The 20,953-nt window shown below is 44.9% G+C and overlaps 1 protein-coding gene across 1 annotated transcript in view; it reads right to left on the bottom strand.

Moving 5' to 3' along the window:
- The window catches only part of RHOT2 (ras homolog family member T2), a 398,937-nt gene that overhangs the window by 183,050 nt on the left and 194,934 nt on the right, over positions 1-20,953 (bottom strand). The window contains exon 11 of the mRNA XM_069210682.1: positions 15,035-15,155. Coding sequence (XP_069066783.1) covers positions 15,035-15,155 — 121 coding nt within the window. The remainder of the gene's footprint in view (positions 1-15,034; positions 15,156-20,953) is intronic.

The following is a 20,953-nucleotide window of genomic DNA, read 5'->3' as shown; positions in this document are numbered from 1 at the left end:
TTTCCAGTAGCCATCCACGCACCCTGAGAGAAAATTTACCCTATGGCCAGTTCCTTCGCATTCGAAGAAGCTGTACAAATAAGGAAGATTATTTTTCTAATGCAGAGAATTAGACGTCCAGACTGATTAACAGAGGATACCCTAAGAAACTAGTAAAAGGAGCTTGTAAGAGAGTCTGGTTCCCTCCTAGAGAGTGTCTATTGACTCCAAAAGAACAAACAAGGGATGTTCCCCTGACCTGTGCCCTAACGTATAACCCTAAAGCCAATAGAATAAGATCTATTATAGAGAGGAACTGGAAACTATTAGCTCCATTAGACATACCGAAACCTCTTTTTTCTTTTAAAAGAGGGCATAATTTACGAGATTCACTAGTCCATGCCTCCTCCCTAGGCCCAGGGAAGAATGATCTGAGACAAATGTTGAATCCACCCCTGTTACAGGACATTATAAATGCAATACATGTACTGCTTGTAAGTTCACAGAAAATACCAAAACTATTAATGTCAATGGTAAAACACAAACAGCTTCGTTTTTCTAACTGTAATTCGAAAAACGTGATTTACTGCATAAGATGTCCTTGCTCATTGTTTTATAATTGGCAAACTGTCCAACCAGTTAAATCCCGCATTTTACAACATAGGTCGAGGATTAGGTGCATATTACGAGGCGCTCCCTTGGTAGAACATTATACAGCAAAAGAACACAAAGACGATGACCTGGTGGTCTGTATTATATGTGGCAGAAATAAAACAACAAGGTATGAAAGTGACAACTATCTTAGACAAAAAGGAAGCCAGACTTATTGAGGAGTACGGCACAGCCAGACATGGGTTAAATGATGTAAATGAAATGTGGTCCCTTATAAGATGTTAGGAAGACTTTTCGTTGCATATAATGGGCTGCAGTAGTTGATGTAATCATCCACCAACTGAATGTATGATTATTATTCTTTTTGATATCCATTAGGGTGCTCCTAAATGTGTGAGAGACAGTATTTGTGAATGTAGGTGAACACTGTCCTCCCAGTATTTTTGTACTAGCTATGGTGTTTTTTTAGAATTTGTTTTTATTCATTTCCTTTTTTCAAAAAATGCCTGATAGTCGAGGCTGGATTCGGTAAACTAATTGGTTTTTAGCTTTTAGTGGTTACGAGTTATAGAGAGGTGATAGAATAGAGGAATTCCGGGCATTCCCTCCCCCTCCATGCCTTTTTCTGGTCCACTTGCAAATATGGGCGCATTTCTAACTATGAGTCGTGATACAATGAGAAGGAGGAGCCTCTAGCCCGTTGGTGATCTTTAAATATGGCTGCCATCACACGCGCCTACTCCCCTTTAACCCCAGAAGAGCGGCTACATTGTGCAACTACGATACAAACATACCGCGTCCATGCACCCCACGTTACGGGCATTTTGAAAACTAGAGGAATGTGGCTCATACACAAATGGCACGTAAATTTTTACGACCGCGCATAACCTTTTTCAAGTGAATACAACATTGTCAAAATCTGTTTTACCGGGCCTCTGACACCTTTATTCCAGCCCGCATCAGAATTCTAACATCTATGACGTTTTGATGAGGGTTCTATTAGAACAATTTCGGAAGAACCTCGAGGGCCTCGCTTTTAACAATACGGTGGGCTAAATTCCAATACCGTCATAAAGGTCAGAGTGCCTAAATATAAGTAGAATTAAGCAGTCCAGCACGTGCTTTTTTGTAATAAATAGACTGCCCTCCATTCTTCATCTTAAAACTAACTTTATACTTTTCCTACCACTATTATCTTATCACGCGGAGGACCCAGTGTTCACCCCTAGTGCATGTATGGTTGCACGCATATAAACAGTCACCAGGACATGTATTTTTAAGAAAAAGAGTGATGCTTTTAATATGCACTTCATTGAATTTAGTGGTCTAGCTTTATTGTAATAGCTCACAAGGTGCTGAGAATATGTTTTGGTGAACAGGGTCTGATGTTACGCTGGTGGTGTCACAGACTAAGTTGTTTCATGTCTATTATCAATGAAAAACATATTTACAATTATTATATGTAGGTACCGCTTTCTATGTCCTGATGAGGCCTAGAATTGAAAGGCTGAAATGCGTCAACTAACAACATGAGGAGTGTCTTGAATTTTTGAACCTAGAGACTATGATATAAGAAGATACCGTACTCAATTGGACTTTAATAATTTTGTATTACAGACGGTATCAATAATTCACTACCTCAAGTGGAGGACTGCTGTTGAAAAAGGTGTTTTGCAGCCCACAATTACAAATTCAGTTGGATTCTTATAGTGCTAATGAGCTTGCACTTAGTACCTGTCTTTGTTTTTGACAAATTGTGATGTATTTTTTTAGTTTGATGTCCTGTACATATTTGTCTTCATGTTTGCATTTTAGTATATGGTCTGTGATTCTTGTATAAGAGCGAGACAAAGGGAGACAAATGTTGATTCATTAAAAGTATAACCATGAGTAATAATACAATGTTTCCAGTGAATAATTAGGGTCTTCACTGTGAAGTTTAAAATATATGTATTTTCCCCACTATATATCAGTTTTGTCTTAGCACCTGTAATAGGATGGCCTAGTGTGTAGTGGGTACCTTCTGTACTTACACCTTATACCAGGTCCAGTCATCCCTTATTAGTGTAGTGTAGGCAGTGTCTAGAAGCCAGGCTACCTAAAGGCAGCTGCGGATGAACAGCCAAGGCTTATCTAGGAGGCATGCAAAGCTCATGCAATACCACTGTAGTCACACAGTACTCACACATGTGAAAGAAAATATTCAGTGTTACAAAAATAAAGGTACTTTATTTTGGTGACACAAATACCAAATATACCATACAGTATAGACTATGCTCCCTTAGGAGGTAAGTATTACACAAATTATATACACTAGTATGCATAAATAGATCTAAAACCGTAAGAAAACAGTGCAATTAGTGAAACCACAATAGTTAGAAATGGGGCTGAGGGAGCACAAATCATATACTAAGAAAGTGGAATGCGAAAGTCAGTCTCCCACCTAGGCAAGTGGAGTGTGTAGAGGGGAGCTGGGAGTACTATAAAAGCCCAAAGGCAAGTACCACAACCCACCCCAGTGACCAGGATGGCAGGGGTAAATCACAGTAAGTTTCCCAGAACACACACACAAACTAGAAAAAGTATGCAAAACCCAGAAGCGACTGCAAGACACCAACAGTGGATTCCTGGGCAAGAAGACCTGTGGAAGAAGGGGATCAAGTCCAAGAAGCACAGAAGAGTCCAGGAAGAGCAGAAGCCCCTGCTAACCCAGATGAAGGTGCAAAAGAACAACCGGTGAGAAGACAAAGTCAGAATTGCACCCAAGAAGATGAACTCTGGTTCCTGGAGGGTGCAAGTGATGTCCCACGTCGGATGGAGGATTGCAGTCAGGCTTGCGTCGTCTGAGCCCGCCAACAAGCCTTTGTACATGCAAAGTTAGGGGTTAGCGGAAAATGGCACTGCCCTGGACCAGAAAGGACCAGGTGGACTCTACCCAGGGGGGGGGGGGAATCAGAGGGGGCTCTCAGTAACTCAGAAAGCCGGCAGAAGACCAGGCAGCACACACAGGAGTCCCACAGCACGGGGACAAGAAAGCTGCAAAAGCCGGAGATACAATGCTGCAGAAGGCGTCTAGCTTCTTTGTTGCAGCTTGTAGAGTTCCTGGAGGGTCCAGATGCAGTTTCTTCAGTGAGAAGTCGAAGTAAAGAATGAAGTGGATTCCTGCTGGAGCCTTGCAATCCGAATCAGAGGAATTACCCAAAGGACAGACCGTAAATATCCCTCAAAGGGTGATTGGTCACCTAACCAGGTAAGCACCTATCGGGGAGGGCTCTGACATCACCTGCTGGTGCTGGCCGCTCAGATGCTCCCAGAGTTCCCTGCCAACCTTGAATCCAAGATGGCAAATTCCAGGGACCCCTGGGGTGGTGATGGACAGGGAAGTGGTCACTCCCCTTTCCTTTGTTTCGCACCAGAGCAGGGACTGGGGGGTCCCTGAACTGGTGTAGACTGGTTTATGCAAGGAGGGCACAAAAGGTGCCCTTCAAAGCATTTCCAGTAGCTTGGGGAGGCTACCCCTCCCAAGCCTGTAACACCTATTTCCAAAGGGAGAGGGTGTAACACCCCTTTCCCAAAAATCCTCTCGTTCTGCCATCCTGGGCTCGAGCTTTTCAATCAACAGGAGGGCAGAAACCTGTCTGTGAGGTGGAAACAGCTGGGGCTGTCTGGAAAACCTCCGAAGGCTGAAACGGAAATACAGGGGGCCCTCCCCAAGCCACCAGAGTGCATGGAATCATACAATCAATGTTTGCAAAAGCCTTGGGGTATGATTCCAACATGTTTGATACCAAATATGCTTATGTTCGGAGTTACCATTATGTAGCTGGACATATGTAGTGACCTATGTCCAAAACACGCGAAAAATTGCGTCTCCGCACTCACAAAGTCTGGGAAAATGGACCTGGAGCTCGTGGGAGCACCTCTGTTAGTGCAAAGGTCCCCTCACATACAGGTATTTTGCACCCTGGCCTCAGGGCTGGAAGGCCTGCTTTTGGGGTGACTTATAAGTGATCTGGTGCAGTGAAAATGGCAGTGAAAGGGTGCTTGCACCTTTTCACGCAGGCTGCAGTCCTGCAGAAGCCTTTGCATGGAATTCCTCTTGGTGGCAAAATAAATGCTGCAGCCCATAAGGATACCCTGGAACCCCAATGCCCTGGGTACCTAGGTACCGTATACTAGGACCTTATAAGGGGGCACTAGTATCCCAATTGTGGGTGAAATACAGAGTTTTTGGGGAGAAAGCATAATCACTGGGGTTCCTGGTTAGCAGGATCCCAGTGAACACAGTCAAGCACAGTGATATCAGGCAGAAAAAGGGGGTATAATTAAAAAAATGAGGACAGGGAGATTAGTGGTCCAGTGTACAACCTCCCGGATATAACCTTTACAAAAAATTAAGGTACAGTGTTCCAACAAGAAGAAAGAAAACACAGGGAAACTCTTCTGTTAGAAGCAATAGCCCTCACACATCCAATAGGATTTCTTGCGTCATCACTGGGGATGCTCCTCGTCAGACCGGCGCTGCAATGTCTGACGGGCTCCCCTATGAAGGGGGCTCTTAACCGGAGATCTTTTTCCCAATGTATCTGTGCTGTGGACAGTCACAACCTACAGGCACAGGAGGGATAGGAGAGCAAAGAAAGATTGGCTCAAAACCTAGTAAGTCAACATCAATTTATTAGATCAGAAAAGGGTTAAGGCCAAGATTAAAAAAAAGCAAAGGGAGAGTGCAGGGAGAAATAATGCTCATATACACTCTCAAGTAAGCAAAAACAGGCGGGGGAGAAGGACACTACCCTACTCCCTCTAAAAATGGGTCGACATGTTTTGCAACTCAAGGGTCACCAAGGATCCAATGACGCTTCATCAGGACCAAAACAAAACCTAAACTTCTCCTTATAAAAACTCACAGACCTCAATATGTCTTAAAATATTCAGTCTACTAGGCTCCGGTCACTTACTTTAACCAACTGCGCATCTGGCTAGGCTAGTCAAAAGGTCACCCTGTGGAAAGATAATAAAACAGTGACGAACATCCAGAATTCAATGTATGCCAGGAAAATGCCATGCACACGCAACTGTTGGGTGGCACTCACTGAGAGAAAAGTGATAACGTGCTCAATGGTAGTGTAGGAAAACATAAATTTATAGGCTTACCGTCCCAAATTATGAAAACGTCACCCTAGGAATACACGTGCCCGGAGACAGGTGCAATTACTAAAAAGAATTTGAACGTTTGGAATATGAACATAAAAATTAGAACACTGTCAGTAAGGTGTTTTGTTCTTAAAAAGCGCTCGATCATATTCCTTAATTCTCGGGTAAATGAAATGCATATACACATAGCCTAGTAACCTAAGAATAGCCAACAGCCCACCAACTATATCATGTCTAGTCAAAAATTATGAGGCCTGAGGTGGATCAAAGCCATATATAGGGGAGACCCAACTACAATGTGGCAAAAATCCATTGCGTTCATCGTAAGGCAATTAGGTGTGGCAAATGCCGATCATGTGTGCAAAATAAGCGCCGTCTGAAACTACTTAGATAAAGAAATAAAGAAGAAACAACGGGAAAGTCAAGGCTCGCTGACGAGAGGGAAAACTTATTTGCGTGCAGCCTGTCAACCACAGGGGACCTACCCGGGGGCAACGTTCCTGTAAGTGATTCAGAACGCACTCGGTAACGTTTAAAAAAGGCAGTGCGACCCGGAAGCAGGGTGCACTCTGGAAGTGCCGATTGGTTCCCCCCCCCGGTCACGTGGGGTGGAGCTGTAAAAATAGAGGAAGCGAGGCGCCATAATCACAGAGAAAGGACTTGGCTGAGTAAACTAGAAAAAGGTAACTTGGATATCTGTTAACTTGTGAAAGCAAAGATATGCTCATAAACATTAAACAATACTGAATGTTGCAATTCATGCTCAGTGGACGGCAGTACACTAAGAGAAAAACCAGTCAGGGAAATGGCTTCAGAATTTGTTCAAAAATTGAAAAGGAGTTGGAAAAAGGGGGGAAACAATGGGGGCGGGGGGAAGAAGAACAAAAAGGGAACAGCACCAATAGTGCCTACAGGGCACTCATATCAATATCAAAAGCACACTCAAGGAAAGTTAATGCGCAAGATGCTACCATGGAATTTCATCGTTTACCCCCTGGACGTGCATCCCTAATTTGAACACCCAGCGCTGTTCAATCCTAAAGAGGGATCTAGAATCACTCCCTATTAATCTAGGGGACTCCAGGACCACACACCATAAGTCATCTGGGCCGTGTTGTGCTTCTGAAAAGTGTACACTCGGTTTCGTGGTGGCACGGCCACACCTAATATTAATCTGGTGCTCGCTGATCCTGGTTTAGACTGGTCTGGAGGTCATTCCAATGTAACGTAGGCCACAAGGGCAAGTGATCATGTAAATGCAATTACGTGTGTTACAATTGGTGTGTTTGTTGAGACGACCTGAATCCAGTAGGTGTATGGCAAGTTTCTCCAAACGTCTAGTCAGAGGACACACGTTGCACATACCACATGGAAAGTGGCCTGAAACGGGGGGAGGTTCCATAGAGTAGTTGGCAGTCCTCTTAAATGCAAACAGGGGTTTTGGAATACATTCACCTCCAATCACTAGAATTGACCATCTCTTGTTGATCAATTTCTTGATGGTATTTGACAACGGAGTATATGTGGATACACACGTCAAGCGCGAATCTGATTCCTTCATGGTGGGCATCAATAATGTGTCTCTATTGTTACTACGTGCCCTCTTATAGACAGTATTCACAACGTAGGGTGGGTAGTGCCTCTCATACAATTTAGTCTTAAGGTCACTCACTTGGGTCTCAAACAGCTGCATCATGCTGCAATTGCGGCGTAGTCGGAAAAATTTACCAAAGGGTAAATTGTCACGTAAAGACTTAGGATGGTGACTCTCGTAGAGTAACAAACTATTTCGGTCTGTGATCTTATGATACGTGCATGATGTCAATTTGCCTTTGTCAATACTGATCAACAAGTCCAGAAAAGAGATGTGTGTTGAGGAAACCAAAGCAGTGAATTTCAGAAAAGGGTCGAGGGTGTTAACCCAACCAATGAAGGGATCGTCATCTCCAAGTGCTCCTTGCCAAACAATCAAAATATCATCAATACAACAACGCCATAGTTTGATTTTCTCATGAAACGGGTTTGGGGTAGACAATATGTACAGTTTCTCGAAATCATACAGGTAAAGACAAGCCAGTCTTGGTGCGAAGGTACTCCCCATCGAAGTACCCCGGATCTTATGGTAAAACAGATATTGAAATTGGAAGAAATGTTCGGTCAGGGCTAATGTGGCGCACTGCATGATGAAGAGAACTGGGGTGGAAGAGCTCCAAGAACACTCAAGGAGGCCATTCTTAACTACTTGCAGAGTGGACTCCTGGGGTATGTTGGTATAAAGGGCTTCTACATCGAGTGTTATAAGTACATGGACTTCCACAGTAGAATTAATTGAATATCAAATTCAAAACATCCTTTGTGTCTTTTAAAAATGTGCTGGATTCCCTCACTAATGGTTGTAAAAAGTGATAACAGAACACTGATAAGGGTTCTAATACAGAGCCAATCCCGGACACTATAGGGCGTCCAAGGGGAGGAGACCTACCCTTGTGTATCTTAAGGAGGCAGTAGAAATATGGTGTACGTGGATGGACAGTATCCCAAAACTCTGCCTCTTTTTGAGAAATCCTTAAGTTACTGAGGGCTTCCTCAATAATACTCCTTATCCGGATCTGTAATTTCTATTAAGAGCTATTAAGAGCATTAATATCGTCAGAAGAGAGATGCCTCGTGGATAAATTGACCACTAGGTTCTCAGTGGCATGTTTTTGCCCTGGCTCTGAGTCACCATCTGGGGTTCCTCCCTGCCTCAATGTACATGTCTGCCTCTTCCTCTCCTTCTGCCTCTTCCTGTGCCCAGGCCCCGGCATAAGAAAAGGCATGTAAGGCATCATCAGGCGGGGTTGGAAGAAAGGGTAAGGTGACTGCCAAGACATCAGCTGATTAACTGGGTACTGTGGAAAGGTAAAGTATGGTTGTGGCATGTTGTCATCAGTACTCCACCCATCCCAGGAGGAGCTGCTGCTATAATTGTGCGGCTTCTTATAAGAGGAAGTGGACTCGTCCAAAGAACGTGATTGAATGTCAGCCTCAAAGTCCTCCTTAATATATGGGTAAACTTTTTCTCTATTGAACTTGATGGTTGTCTTTAGTGTACTTTCAAACAAATTAATTTGAATGGTAATAGCTTCAGCTAACCGTTTAGACGTATTAATGATAAGAACTAGCGAGTCCCTTGTACACTTCCAGGCAATTTGTGCCCAATCTTTCCTAAATGTCAGATCTTGTAGAAAGATTCTAGGCATGTTGGATAAGAGTAACCCATTGGGGGCAATATTGGCTCTCAAATATTCAGTCATAATGGTCTTGATCAATTTCCGTTTTAAGGAGGATAATTTATCCCAGTCTTCCTTAAGGCTCCCCGAGGGGCCAGATCCATCACTACCAAGAATGGAGGAAGTCTGTAGGATAGCAGACACCACATCATCATCAAAATGAAGACCATGGAAGTCATCCATGTCGGAGGGGCAACTGAGTCTAACCAAATATCAAAATGAGTAAAAACGTCCCACAGCTAAGCTGCTGTAAAGGGGGTAACCATGCCAAGAAAGAGTGTACTCACACACTTACACACACACTTACACACACACTTACACACACACACACTTACACACACACACACTCACACTCTCACACACTCACACACACTCACACACACACACACACACTCACACACACACACACTCACACACACACACTCTCACACTCTCACACTCTCACACTCTCACACTCTCACACTCTCACACTCTCACACTCTCACACTCTCACACTCTCACACATGCGACAAGAAGGCTAACCTTGCCTAGATTAGTCTTCCTTGCTAAGTGGAAATATCTGGAGAGTCCATCTGCATTTGAGTGGTTACTCCCAGGTCTATGTTCCACTGTAAAGTCCATACCCTGTAGGGAAATGGACCACCTCAACAATTCTGGGTTTTCTCCTTTCATCTGCTTAAGCCATAAGAGAGCTTTGTGGGTTGTCTTAACAATGACCTGAGCACCAAAAACGGTATGGTCTCAGCTTTTTCAAGGCCAAGACCACAGCAAAGGCCTCCTTCTCTCTGGCTGACCAACGCTTTTCTCTGGGGGTCAACCTCCTGCTAATAAAAGCTACCGGTTGATCCTGGCCCTCTGTATTAAACTGTGCAAGAACTGCCCCCCACCTCTGAAGCATCAGTCTGAACTATGAACGTCTTGGAGTAGTTTGGGCTCTTTAAAACAGGTGCAGAGCACATGACCTGTTTCCTCAAAAGCTTTTTGACAGCTGGCTGTCCATAATACCTACTTGGGCATTTTCTTGGAGGTGAGATCATTAGGAGGGGCAACAATGGAGCCGTAGTTCTAAATGAACCTACTGTAGTACCCAGTGAGATCTGGAAAGGCTCTGACCTGGGTCTGTGTGGTAGGGATGGAGTCCAATTCAAAATGGTTTGAATCTTTCCCTGTAGAGGCTGAATCTGTTCCCCACCTACTAGGTATCCCAGATAAACCACTTTCCCTGCCCTATCTGGCACTTTGAAGTTTTGATAGAAAGGCCTGCTTTTTGCAGACCCTCCAAAACATTCCATAGGTGGACCAGGTAGGTATCCCAGGTGGAGCTAAAGACAGCTTTATCATCTAGATATGCTGAACTAAAGGCTTCCAGACCTTGGAGGACTATATTCACCAACCTCTGAAAAGTGGCAGGTGCATTATTCAGACCAAAGGAATTACTGTGAATTGGTAGTGCCCTCCAATGGTTGAAAATGCCATCTTTGGTTTAGCATCTTCTGACAACTTAATCTGCCAATAGCCTGCAGTAAGATCAAAAGTGCTGAGATACTTGGCAGGTGCCAGTGTATCTATCAGCTCATCTTCCCTGGAGTTTGGATGAGCATCTGTCTTGGTTACTGTATTAAGCCTTCTATAGTCAACACAAAACCTCATCTCTCTTTTCCCATTCTGAGAGTCGGGCTTTGGGCCCAGAACCACTGGGCTAGCCTAGGGGCTATTTGAGGGCTCAATGACTCCCAGGTCAAGCATCTTTTGCTCCTCTGCTTTGATGCAATCCCTTACATGACCTGGTTGCCTGTAAATTTAACTTTTGACAGACAAACTGTCCCCTGTCTCAATGGTGTGTTCACACCATGTGGTCTGACCAGGTGTAAGGGAAAACAGTTCTGAAAAGTGACCAAGGAGATTTCTGCAGTCTTCCTTTTGAGACTGAGAAAGGCAATCTGCTAAGACCACTCCCTCAACTGAACCATCAGCTGTAGAATTGAAAAAGAGGTCAGGGAGGGGGTCACTCTCTTCTTCCTGTCCCTCATAAGTGGCCATTAGCAGGGTTAAGTCAGCTCTGTCATAGTAGAGCTTTAGGCGGTTCACATGAAGTACTCTGAGAGGACTTCTTAGAGTGTCAAGGTCAACTAGATAAGTGACCTCACCCTTTTTCTTCACTATGATGTGTGGTCCACTCCATTTGTCTTGGAGCGCTCTTGGTGCCACAGGCTCCAGGACCCACACTTTTTGCCCTGGTCTGGTCATCCCATTGCCTTTGCAATTCTTGGCTTGCCTAAAGATTTTTACTGGCCTTCTTCATATACTCCGCCATCCTTGATCTGAGGTCAAATACACAGTCCACTATATCTTGTTTAGGGAGCTTTAGGGGTTGCTCCCAACCATCCTAATGGACCCCTAACAAAGTTACCCAAGAGAAGTTCAAAGGGGCTGTAGCCAACTCCTTTTTGGAGTACCTCCCTGTAGGCAAAGAGGAATCATGGTAACAGGACATCCCATCTCCTCCTCAGCTTTTCAGAGTCCCATTATCATACCTATGAGTGTTTTAATAAAACGCTCAACCAACCCATTTGTTTGGGGATGGTAAGGTATAGCGAATTTGTATGTTACACCACACTCTTTAAGTGGGCCTTTGGAGTGCCACCTGTTTTTGCCACTGGCTTTACAAGTGACACATAAGCAACAAAACTCCTTAGTATCTTCTGACATGTGAGGCCAGTGAAAGCGAGGGACCAGTCTGTCCCATGTTTTACTTTGCCCCAGATGTCCAGCAGGGGGAATGTCATGTGCCAAAGTCAACAAAAATTATCTGTATTGCAGAGGGATGACCTATCTTCTGGTGGCACCAGGTGTGGGTTCCCTTGCTTCTGAGAAAACATGAGATTGTTTTCCCAGTACACCCTGTGGGTGCCACTGACATCCCCTGCTTCTTCTTTGACAGCTTGCTGTCTCAAACCCTTAAGTGTGGGGCAGGTTTGTTGTGCCACACTTTACCCTCCCTGGTAGGCCCCCCTGCACCTAAGAGTTCAGCTGTGTCAGCTTAAAGTTCTTCAGGTATAGGTTCTGTCCAGGGAGATGACTACTCCTCCTCAAAGGGGGAATCATTAGTGGAGGGAGGGATATGGGATAATTTCTTGCCCTTCCTAGCCCTGCTTTTGAGAAGCTCTTGGTCTATAGATTCAGGATACAAGTTTCCCTGTTGTTTCCTTTGCTTTTTGGCCTGAGCCCTTGTTAAAGCAAAGATATGATCAGGAATGCCCATCATGGCTGCATGGGCCTCCAGCTCTACTTCAGCCCAAGCTGAAGTCTCCAAGTCGTTCCGTAGTAGACATTCTATAGGTAGGTCTGCGGACACTACAACTTTTTTAGGACAATAAACCCCTCCCCCCACAGTTGAGATCAACAACTGCCATGGGGTGGCTCACAGTATTAGTATGGGCGTCAGTCACTTGGTACTGATGACCAAGTAGGTGTTGCTCCGGGGCCACCAGTTTTTCAGTCACCAAGGTGACACTGAAACCTGTGTCCCTGTAGGCCTCAACCTGAAGACAATTTATTAGGGGTTGTTGCTTATACTTATCCATATTAAGGGGACAATCATCAAGGGTGGCAAGGCCAATGCCACCATCAGAGACTAAAACAGCCTCAGTGGTTTCCCTAACTAAATCAACCCCCACTACATTTCCCAGAGTGAGCCCTGCTACACCCTTGGACTGACTATTTGTAGTATTAGTTTTCCCACCACCACTGCTATTCGGGGCACCAGTTGTAGTGGTGGGGGTAGTGGTGGTGGGAGGTTTGGTGCTTTTCTTAGGACAGGCCCTATGACCTTTGTTTTTACAAATATAGCACCAAGGCTTTTTGTTCTGATTGTTGTGGGAAGATGATCTAGACCCACCCCCAGAAGAATTTTGTGGGCCTGATAAAGACTCTTTGTTTTTATCTTTGTCCTCATACTTACCATCCATCTTCTTGTCCTTGTCACCCCCTCTATGAGATTTTCTTCTCACCCTTGTTCTGACCCATTTGTCTGCTTTGTTTCCCAATTCTTGGGGAGAGGTCAGATCTGAGTCTACCAAGTACTGGTGCAACAAGTCAGACACACAATTATTCAAAATATGCTCTCTTAGTAACAAATTAAACAAGCCCTCATAATCAGACACTTTGCTGCTATGTAACCAGTCTTCTAAAGCTTTAACAGAACAGTCCACAACATCAACCCAATCCTGTGAGGCCTCTTTTCTGGTCTCCCTGAATTTGATCCAGTATAGTTTGGTGGGGAGACCAAAACCTTCTAAGAGTGCTGTTTTTAGAATATTGTGGTTGTCTGCATCTTTTTCTCTGACAGTGAGAAGTATATCCCTCCCCTTGTCAGAGAAGGACAACCAGAGAATAGCAGCCCACTGCCTTTGAGGGACCCTCTGAACTTTAAAGGCCCTCTTAAGTGCAGCAAACCACTTGTAGATGTCATCCCCCACCTTGTACGAGGGAACAATTCTGTGCAAGTTTGTGGAATCTATGGAGTCCTCCCTGACTATAGTCCCTGAAACTGTTGCTGCTGCCACCATGGGGTACTAACCCCAACCCCTGCCTCTCCCTCTCCACTGCCAAGGCCGCCCTCTATAGGGCTAGCTGTTGCTTCTGCAGCCTCAGCCTGGCCTACTCCAGTCTCAGCTTTCTGAGCTCTCGAGTTATAGAGTCATCCCCTGGAGCTGTGCAGTGTGACTCCCTCAGACACTGAAGTGACATGATAGTGGACACTGTACTGCCAGCATCTACTGTTTAGTAACTTGAGTGGTATTCAGATTGTAAATATTGGCTTGCTCTCATTTGAAATGCTGACAGATGTGCAACACAACTTGTTCTTACTACTATTGCTGGAGTGGTTTGCAGTAAATTGCTACTGGTAAGTGTCTGCAGTTCTGTATACAGAGTGCTGTATCTAATGTTTGCTCCAGGTATGCTGCTGTGTAGGAAAATTATATCTTCCAATCATCCAACAGGATTAGAGCTGGGCAGCTGACCAGAAAATATAGGGTTCTTGCCATCATGTTAAGGTCACACGAGTGGAGGGGAGACATGCTAGTAGAGATTCTTCCTTGTGCTGCGTTTATTCATGAAAATAAATGTTGTAGCGCTACCACTAAGAGAAGAGATTGGTGACATCTGGGAGTGTGGGTGAGATTTATAGCAAATCTCTCCAGGATGAAGTTAGAGACAGGATAAGACAGTCATTTTCCTTGGGCGCTAGGCCAACGCCTCTCCCTGCCCCTCACCTACCCTCCCAACCTGTTCCTTTCTATCAAATGAAGCAAAACATTACCTAAGAATAATGCAAGCAGATGCTAAAAAATGATCGGCTGAGCAAAGGTCAGATCAATTGGCTTTCCCAATGCTTGTAGCAACAGCCTCCAATTTCTTTGACTTTGGGCCTGTTTTTTGGGAAAATGTAACACGTTTGCCACCGCTCTAAAGGTTTCTTGGAAAGGATGAATCTTCAAAGCCTCTAGGAAGTGTCAGGCTTGCATAACATTAACACACTTGACAATTTCATGATAATCGAGAACATTTGGCTTTGTATCCAACCTTCGTAAAGATTCTGATCCAAAATTCACTTTAGGCCATCCTTTAAAAGAACTAGATGGAGAATTCTTCTGTACTTCTACGGAGAAACTGGGGCTCCATTGCTCTTTTAATGCAATTTGAGGCAGGTATTTATATCTCACCACTTTCAAACATCACCTGCCAGCACTGTTGGCATGTATATTTAATTTATCAGACATACTTTAAGCAGGCAAGGGTAATAGTGTGGAGGTTATTTATGGAAGGTAGATTCAGAGGTGAAAAACGTACTTATGGTAGGTAAACATAATAGTGTGCCTTGAGGTGATAGTGTAAGGAGTACTTATGCTATCCAGCGGTAATGTTTGCCTATTACCCATGACAGTCTGGCAGAATGGTAAACGGCATTGCTGTTCATGACAGACTGATTTAATGGGACAAATGGTACTTACAGAGGATAGAGATAATCATCAGTAAGCTCCAGCATGTCATCGTATCCAAAACGCCGTAGGATGGTCCATGTAGTTTCATGGCGGCCCCTTTGAATGAAAAGGGTGTTCAGGAACAGGAACCCTTTTAGGAGACAAGAGTGATCGAAATGAAAATGTCACTTACCCAGTGTACATCTGTTCGTGGCATCAGTCGCTGGAGATTCACATGTTCTGCATAGCTCGCCATCTGGTGTTGGGTCGGAGTGTTACAAGTTGTTTTTCTTCGAAGAAGTCTTTCGAGTCACGGGACCGAGTGACTCCTCCTTCTGTCTCCATTGCGCATGGGCGTCGACTCCATCTTCGATTGTTTTCCCCGCAGAGGGTGAGGTAGGAGTTGTGTTGTAGTAATAGTGCCCATGCAATGGAGTGACTAAGTATGTACCTATTTAAGGTTAAAATAATATATATACAAATGTACAAAATTGAAGCTAACTTCCAAACTGCTACAGGCTCCCGGGGAGGTGGGTGAACATGTGAATCTCCAGCGACTGATGCCACGAACAGATGTACACTGGGTAAGTGACATTTTCAGTTCAATGGCATCTGTCGCTGTAGATACACATGTTCTGCATAGACTAGTAAGCAGTTATCTCCCCAAAAGCGGTGGCTCAGCCTGTAGGAATGGAAGTGGTTTGAAATAATGTTCTTAACACGGCTTGACCTACTGTGGCTTGCTGTGCGGATAACACGTCTATACAGTAGTGCTTGGTGAACGTGTGTGGCGTAGACCATGTGGCTGCCTTACATATTTCTTGCATTGGGATGTTTCCTAGAAAGGCCATGGTAGCAACTTTTTTTCTGGTTGAGTGTGCCCTTGGTGTAATGGGCAGTTGTCGTTTTGCTTTAAGGTAGCAGATTTGGATGCATTTAACTATCCATCTGGCTATACCTTGTTTTGATATTGGGTTTCCTGCATGAGGTTTTTGGAATGCAATAAATAGTTGTTTAGTCTTTCTGATGTTTTTCGTTCTGTCAATGTAGTACATTAATGCTCTTTTGACATCTAATGTATGTAGTGCCCTCTCAGCTACGGAATATGGCTGTGGGAAGAACACTGGTAGTTCCACTGTTTGATTTAGGTGGAACGGTGAAATAACCTTTGGTAAAAATTTAGGATTAGTCCTTAGGACGACTTTATTTTTGTGTAATTGTATAAAAGGTTCTTGTATTGTAAACGCCTGAATTTCGCTTACTCTTCTTAGAGATGTAATGGCGATGAGAAATGCAACCTTCCAGGTTAGGAACTGTATTTCGCAAGAGTGCATGGGTTCAAAAGGTGGACCCATGAGTCTTGTTAAGACAACATTCAAGTTCCATGAAGGAACAGGTGGTGTTCTTGGTGGTATAATTCTTTTAAGGCCTTCCATGAATGCTTTAATGACTGGTATCCTATATAGGGAAGTTGAATAGGTAGTCTGCAGGTATGCAGATATTGCCGCAAGGTGTATTTTAATGGAAGAGAAGGCTAGGTTAGATTTTTGTAAGTGAAGCAAGTAACCCACTACGTCCTTTGGAGTTGCGTGTAAAGGTTGGATCTGATTATGATGGCAGTAGCAGACAAACCTCTTCCATTTACTTGCATAGCAGTGCCTAGTGGACGGCCTTCTGGCTTGCTTTATGACGTCCATACATTCTTGGGTAAGTTGTAAGTGTCCGAATTCTAGGATTTCAGGAGCCAGATTGCTAGATTCAGCGATGCTGGATCTGGATGTCTGATCTGTTGGTTGTGTTGTGTTAACAGATCCGGCCTGTTGGGCAATTTGATGTGGGGTACTACTGATAGGTCTAGCAGTGTTGTGTACCAGGGTTGCCTTGCCCAAGTTGGTGCTATTAAAATGAGTTTGAGTTTGTTTTGACTCAATTTGTTTACCAGATAAGGAAGGAGAGGGAGAGGAGGAAAAGCGTAGGCAAATATCCCTGACCAGTTCATCCATAGGGCATTGCCTTGGGACTGCCTATGTGGGTATCTGGATGCAAAGTTTTGGCATTTTGCGTTCTCTCTTGTTGCAAACAAGTCTATTTGAGGTGTTCCCCAGAGTCTGAAGTAAGTGTTTAGAATTTGGGGGTGAATTTCCCATTCTTGGACCTGTTGGTGATCTCGAGAGAGATTGTCTGTAAGTTGATTCTGGATCCCTGGAATAAACTGCGCTATTAGGCGAATGTGGTTGTGAATTGCCCATCGCCATATCTTCTGTGCTAGAAGGCTCAACTGCGTTGAGTGTGTCCCCCCCTGTTTGTTTAGATAATACATTGTTGTCATGTTGTCTGTTTTGAGAAGAATGTATTTGTGAGTTATAATTGGTTGGAAAGCCCTTAATGCTTGAAAAACTGCTAGCATTTCTAGGTGATTTATATGCAGTTTTGTTTGATGTACGTTCCATTGTCCTTGTATGCTGTGTTGACCGAGGTGTGCTCCCCACCCTGTCATGGAAGCATCTGTTGTTATTACGCATTGTGGCACTGGGTCTTGGAATGGCCGCCCTTTGTTTAAATTTATACTGTTCCACCATAGAAGCGAGAGGTAAGTTTGGCGGTCTATTAACACCAGATCTAGAAGGTGACCCTGTGCTTGTGACCATTGTGATGCTAGGCACTGTTGTAAGGGCCTCATGTGTAGTCTTGCGTTCGGGACAATGGCTATGCATGAAGACATCATGCCTAGGAGTTGTAATATCATCTTTGCTTGTATTGTTTGTGTTGGATACATGCGTTGTATGATCTTGTTGAAATGTTGAATTCTTTGTGGACTTGGAGTGGCTACTCCTTTTGTTGTGTCTATTATGGCTCCCAGGTATTGTTGTACTTTGCATGGCAAAATGTTGGATTTTGCAAAGTTGACGGTGAACCCTAGTTTGTAAAGGGTTTGTATGATTTGATTTGTGTGTTGTAAGCACTTTGTTAGTGAATTGGTTTTGATTAGCCAGTCGTCTAGATACGGGAATACATGTATTTGCTGCCTTCTGATGTGTGCAGCCACTACTGCTAGACATTTTGTAAAGACTCTTGGTGCGGTTGTTAAACCAAAAGGCAATACTTTGAATTGGTAATGTATTCCTTTGAATACGAACCGTAGGTATTTCCTGTGCGACGGATGTATTGGTATATGGAAATACGCGTCTTTGAGGTCTAAGGTTGTCATGTAGTCCTGTAGTTTTAGCAATGGTAACACTTCTTGTAGCGTGACCATGTGAAAGTGGTCTGATTTGATGTAGGTGTTTAGTATTCTGAGGTCTAGGATTGGTCTCAGTGTTTTGTCCTTTTTTGGTATTAAGAAGTACAGTGAATAGACTCCTGTGTTTGTTTGTGTGTTTGGTACTAATTCGATTGCATTCTTTTGCAATAGTGCTTGAACTTCTATTTCCAGGAGTTCGGAATGTTGTTTTGATAAATTCTGTGCTTTTGGTGGTATGTTTGGAGGGAATTGTAGGAATTCTATGCAATAACCATGTTGGATAATTGCTAAGACCCAAGTGTCTGTAGTTATTTCCTCCCATGCTTTGTAATAATGACCTATTCTTCCCCCCACTGGTGTTGTGTGGAGGGGGTGAGTGACATCTGAGTCACTGCTTGGTTGTAGGGGTTTTTGGGCTTTGAAATTTTCCTCTATTTCTAGGGAATTGCCCTCCTCTGTATTGGCCCCAAAAGCCTCCCCTGTACTGTCCCTGGTAGCTGGACGGTGTTGCCTGCGAGGTGCTGGCTTGTGTTGCCTGACCCCGAAACCCCCCTCTAAAGGGTGTCTTGCGAAAGGTGCTGTAGGTTCCTCTGCTCTGCGGGGAGTAGAGTGCGCCCATGGCTTTAGCAGTGTCAGTGTCTTTTTTAAGTTTTTCGATTGCCGTGTCCACTTCTGGTCCGAACAGTTGTTTTTCGTTGAATGGCATATTGAGCACTGCCTGCTGTATCTCTGGTTTGAACCCAGACGTTCTTAGCCATGCGTGCCTTCTAATGGTCACAGATGTATTAATTGTTCTTGCAGCTGTGTCTGCTGCGTCCATAGAAGAACGTATCTGGTTATTTGATATGTTCTGCCCTTCCTCAACCACCTGCTTTGCCCTCTTTTGTAGTTCCTTGGGAAGATGCTCGATGAGGTGTTGCATCTCATCCCAATGGGCTCTGTCATAGCGCGCAAGTAGTGCTTGAGAGTTAGCGATGCGCCACTGGTTTGCAGCTTGTACTGCGACTCTTTTCCCAGCTGCATCGAACTTGCGGCTCTCTTTATCTGGGGGTGGTGCATCCCCAGATGTGTGGGAGTTGGCTCTTTTCCGAGCTGCTCCTACTACGACGGAATCTGGTGGCAGCTGTGTGGTGATGAAAACAGGGTCCGTAGGAGGTGCCTTATACTTCTTTTCCACCCTTGGCGTTATTGCCCTACTTTTGACCGGCTCCTTGAATATTTCCTTTGCGTGCCGAAGCATACCTGGCAGCATAGGCAGGCTTTGGTAGGAGCTGTGGGTGGAGGAGAGGGTGTTGAATAAAAAGTCATCCTCGACTTGTTCTGAGTGGAGGTTTACGTTGTGGAATTGTGCTGCTCTAGCCACCACTTGAGAGTATGCTGAGCTGTCTTCTGGTGGTGAGGGCTTTGTTGGATATGCCTCCGGACTGTTGTCCGACACCGGGGCGTCATATAAGTCCCAAGCGTCTTGATCCTGGTCACCTTGGCTCATGGTGGTGTGAGCCGGGGAATGTGACGGAGTTTGCGCTGGTGAGACGTTAATTACAGGTGGAGGAGAGGGTGGCGGAGTCACCTTTTTCACCATTTTTGTTTGTGGCGCCTGGTCTGTTTGAAACTCCAGTCTCCTTTTTCTCCTAATAGGGGGAAGGGTGCTTATTCTTCCCGTTCCCTGCTGTATGAAAATACGTTTTTGCGTATGGTCCACTTCGGTGGATTGCAGCTCTTCCTCAAACCTATGCTTTCGCATCTGAGAGGACAGTGATTGTTCCTCTGTATAAGAGCCTGGACCTGGGTCGGTTACGGGTTGTTTCGGCACCGAAACCCTGCCTGTATCTCTTTTCGGCTCCGAGGTGCCTTTTTTCTTTTTTGGCGTCGAAACCTCTCGGCGTCGATCTTCGTCGGTGCCGCTGTCTCGGCGTCGAGCCGCTTCTACACCGCTATCTCGGTGTCGTTGTTTTTCTCCAGCACTTTCTCGATCCCGAGAAGGCTGCGTGCCGGTGTCTCGACCGGAGTCGGACGATCTCGGCACTGTTTTGGCCTTTTTCGGTGCCGATGGTCGGTCACCGAATTTATGGGTGGAGCCATGGCCTGGTGGCAGTGGCGTCCCCTGGGCCTTGTCACTTTTCTTCTGTGTTGTTTTCGACGTCTTACTCACGGTTCTTTGATCGTCGAATTCCTCGGAGTCCGATTCGTGGATCGAAAAGGTTTCTTCATCCTCTTGTTCCTTGAACTCTCGGTGCGCTGTCGGCGTGGACGCCATCTGAAGTCTCCTGGCTCGACGGTCACGGAGTGTCTTTCGGGACCGGAACGCACGACAGGCCTCGCAAGTCTCGTCACTGTGCTCAGGCGACAGGCACAGGTTACAGACCAAATGTTGGTCTGTATACAGGTATTTGTTGTGGCATTTGGGACAAAAACGGAACGGGGTCCATTCCATCGACGTTGTTCGACAGGCGGTCGGGCCGACCAGGCCCCGACGGGGGATCGAAAACTACCCCGAAGGGCACAGGAGCGCATCGATCTTCGATGCGGTGTTGACTAACTACGCCGATCCTGAACGCAACAATACCGACGAAAATCTTCCGATATTAACTAACTTTCCGTTCCGAAACTCGGAGCGACAGGAACACGTCCGAACCCAATGGCGGAAAGAAAACAATCGAAGATGGAGTCGACGCCCATGCGCAATGGAGACAGAAGGAGGAGTCACT

Source organism: Pleurodeles waltl, chromosome 10, assembly GCF_031143425.1.
Source record: "Pleurodeles waltl isolate 20211129_DDA chromosome 10, aPleWal1.hap1.20221129, whole genome shotgun sequence".
In the NCBI taxonomy this organism is placed as follows: Eukaryota; Metazoa; Chordata; class Amphibia; order Caudata; family Salamandridae; genus Pleurodeles; species Pleurodeles waltl.
The sequence above is the reverse complement of the archived record's forward strand: the minus strand, read 5'-3'. Positions and strand labels throughout refer to the sequence as shown.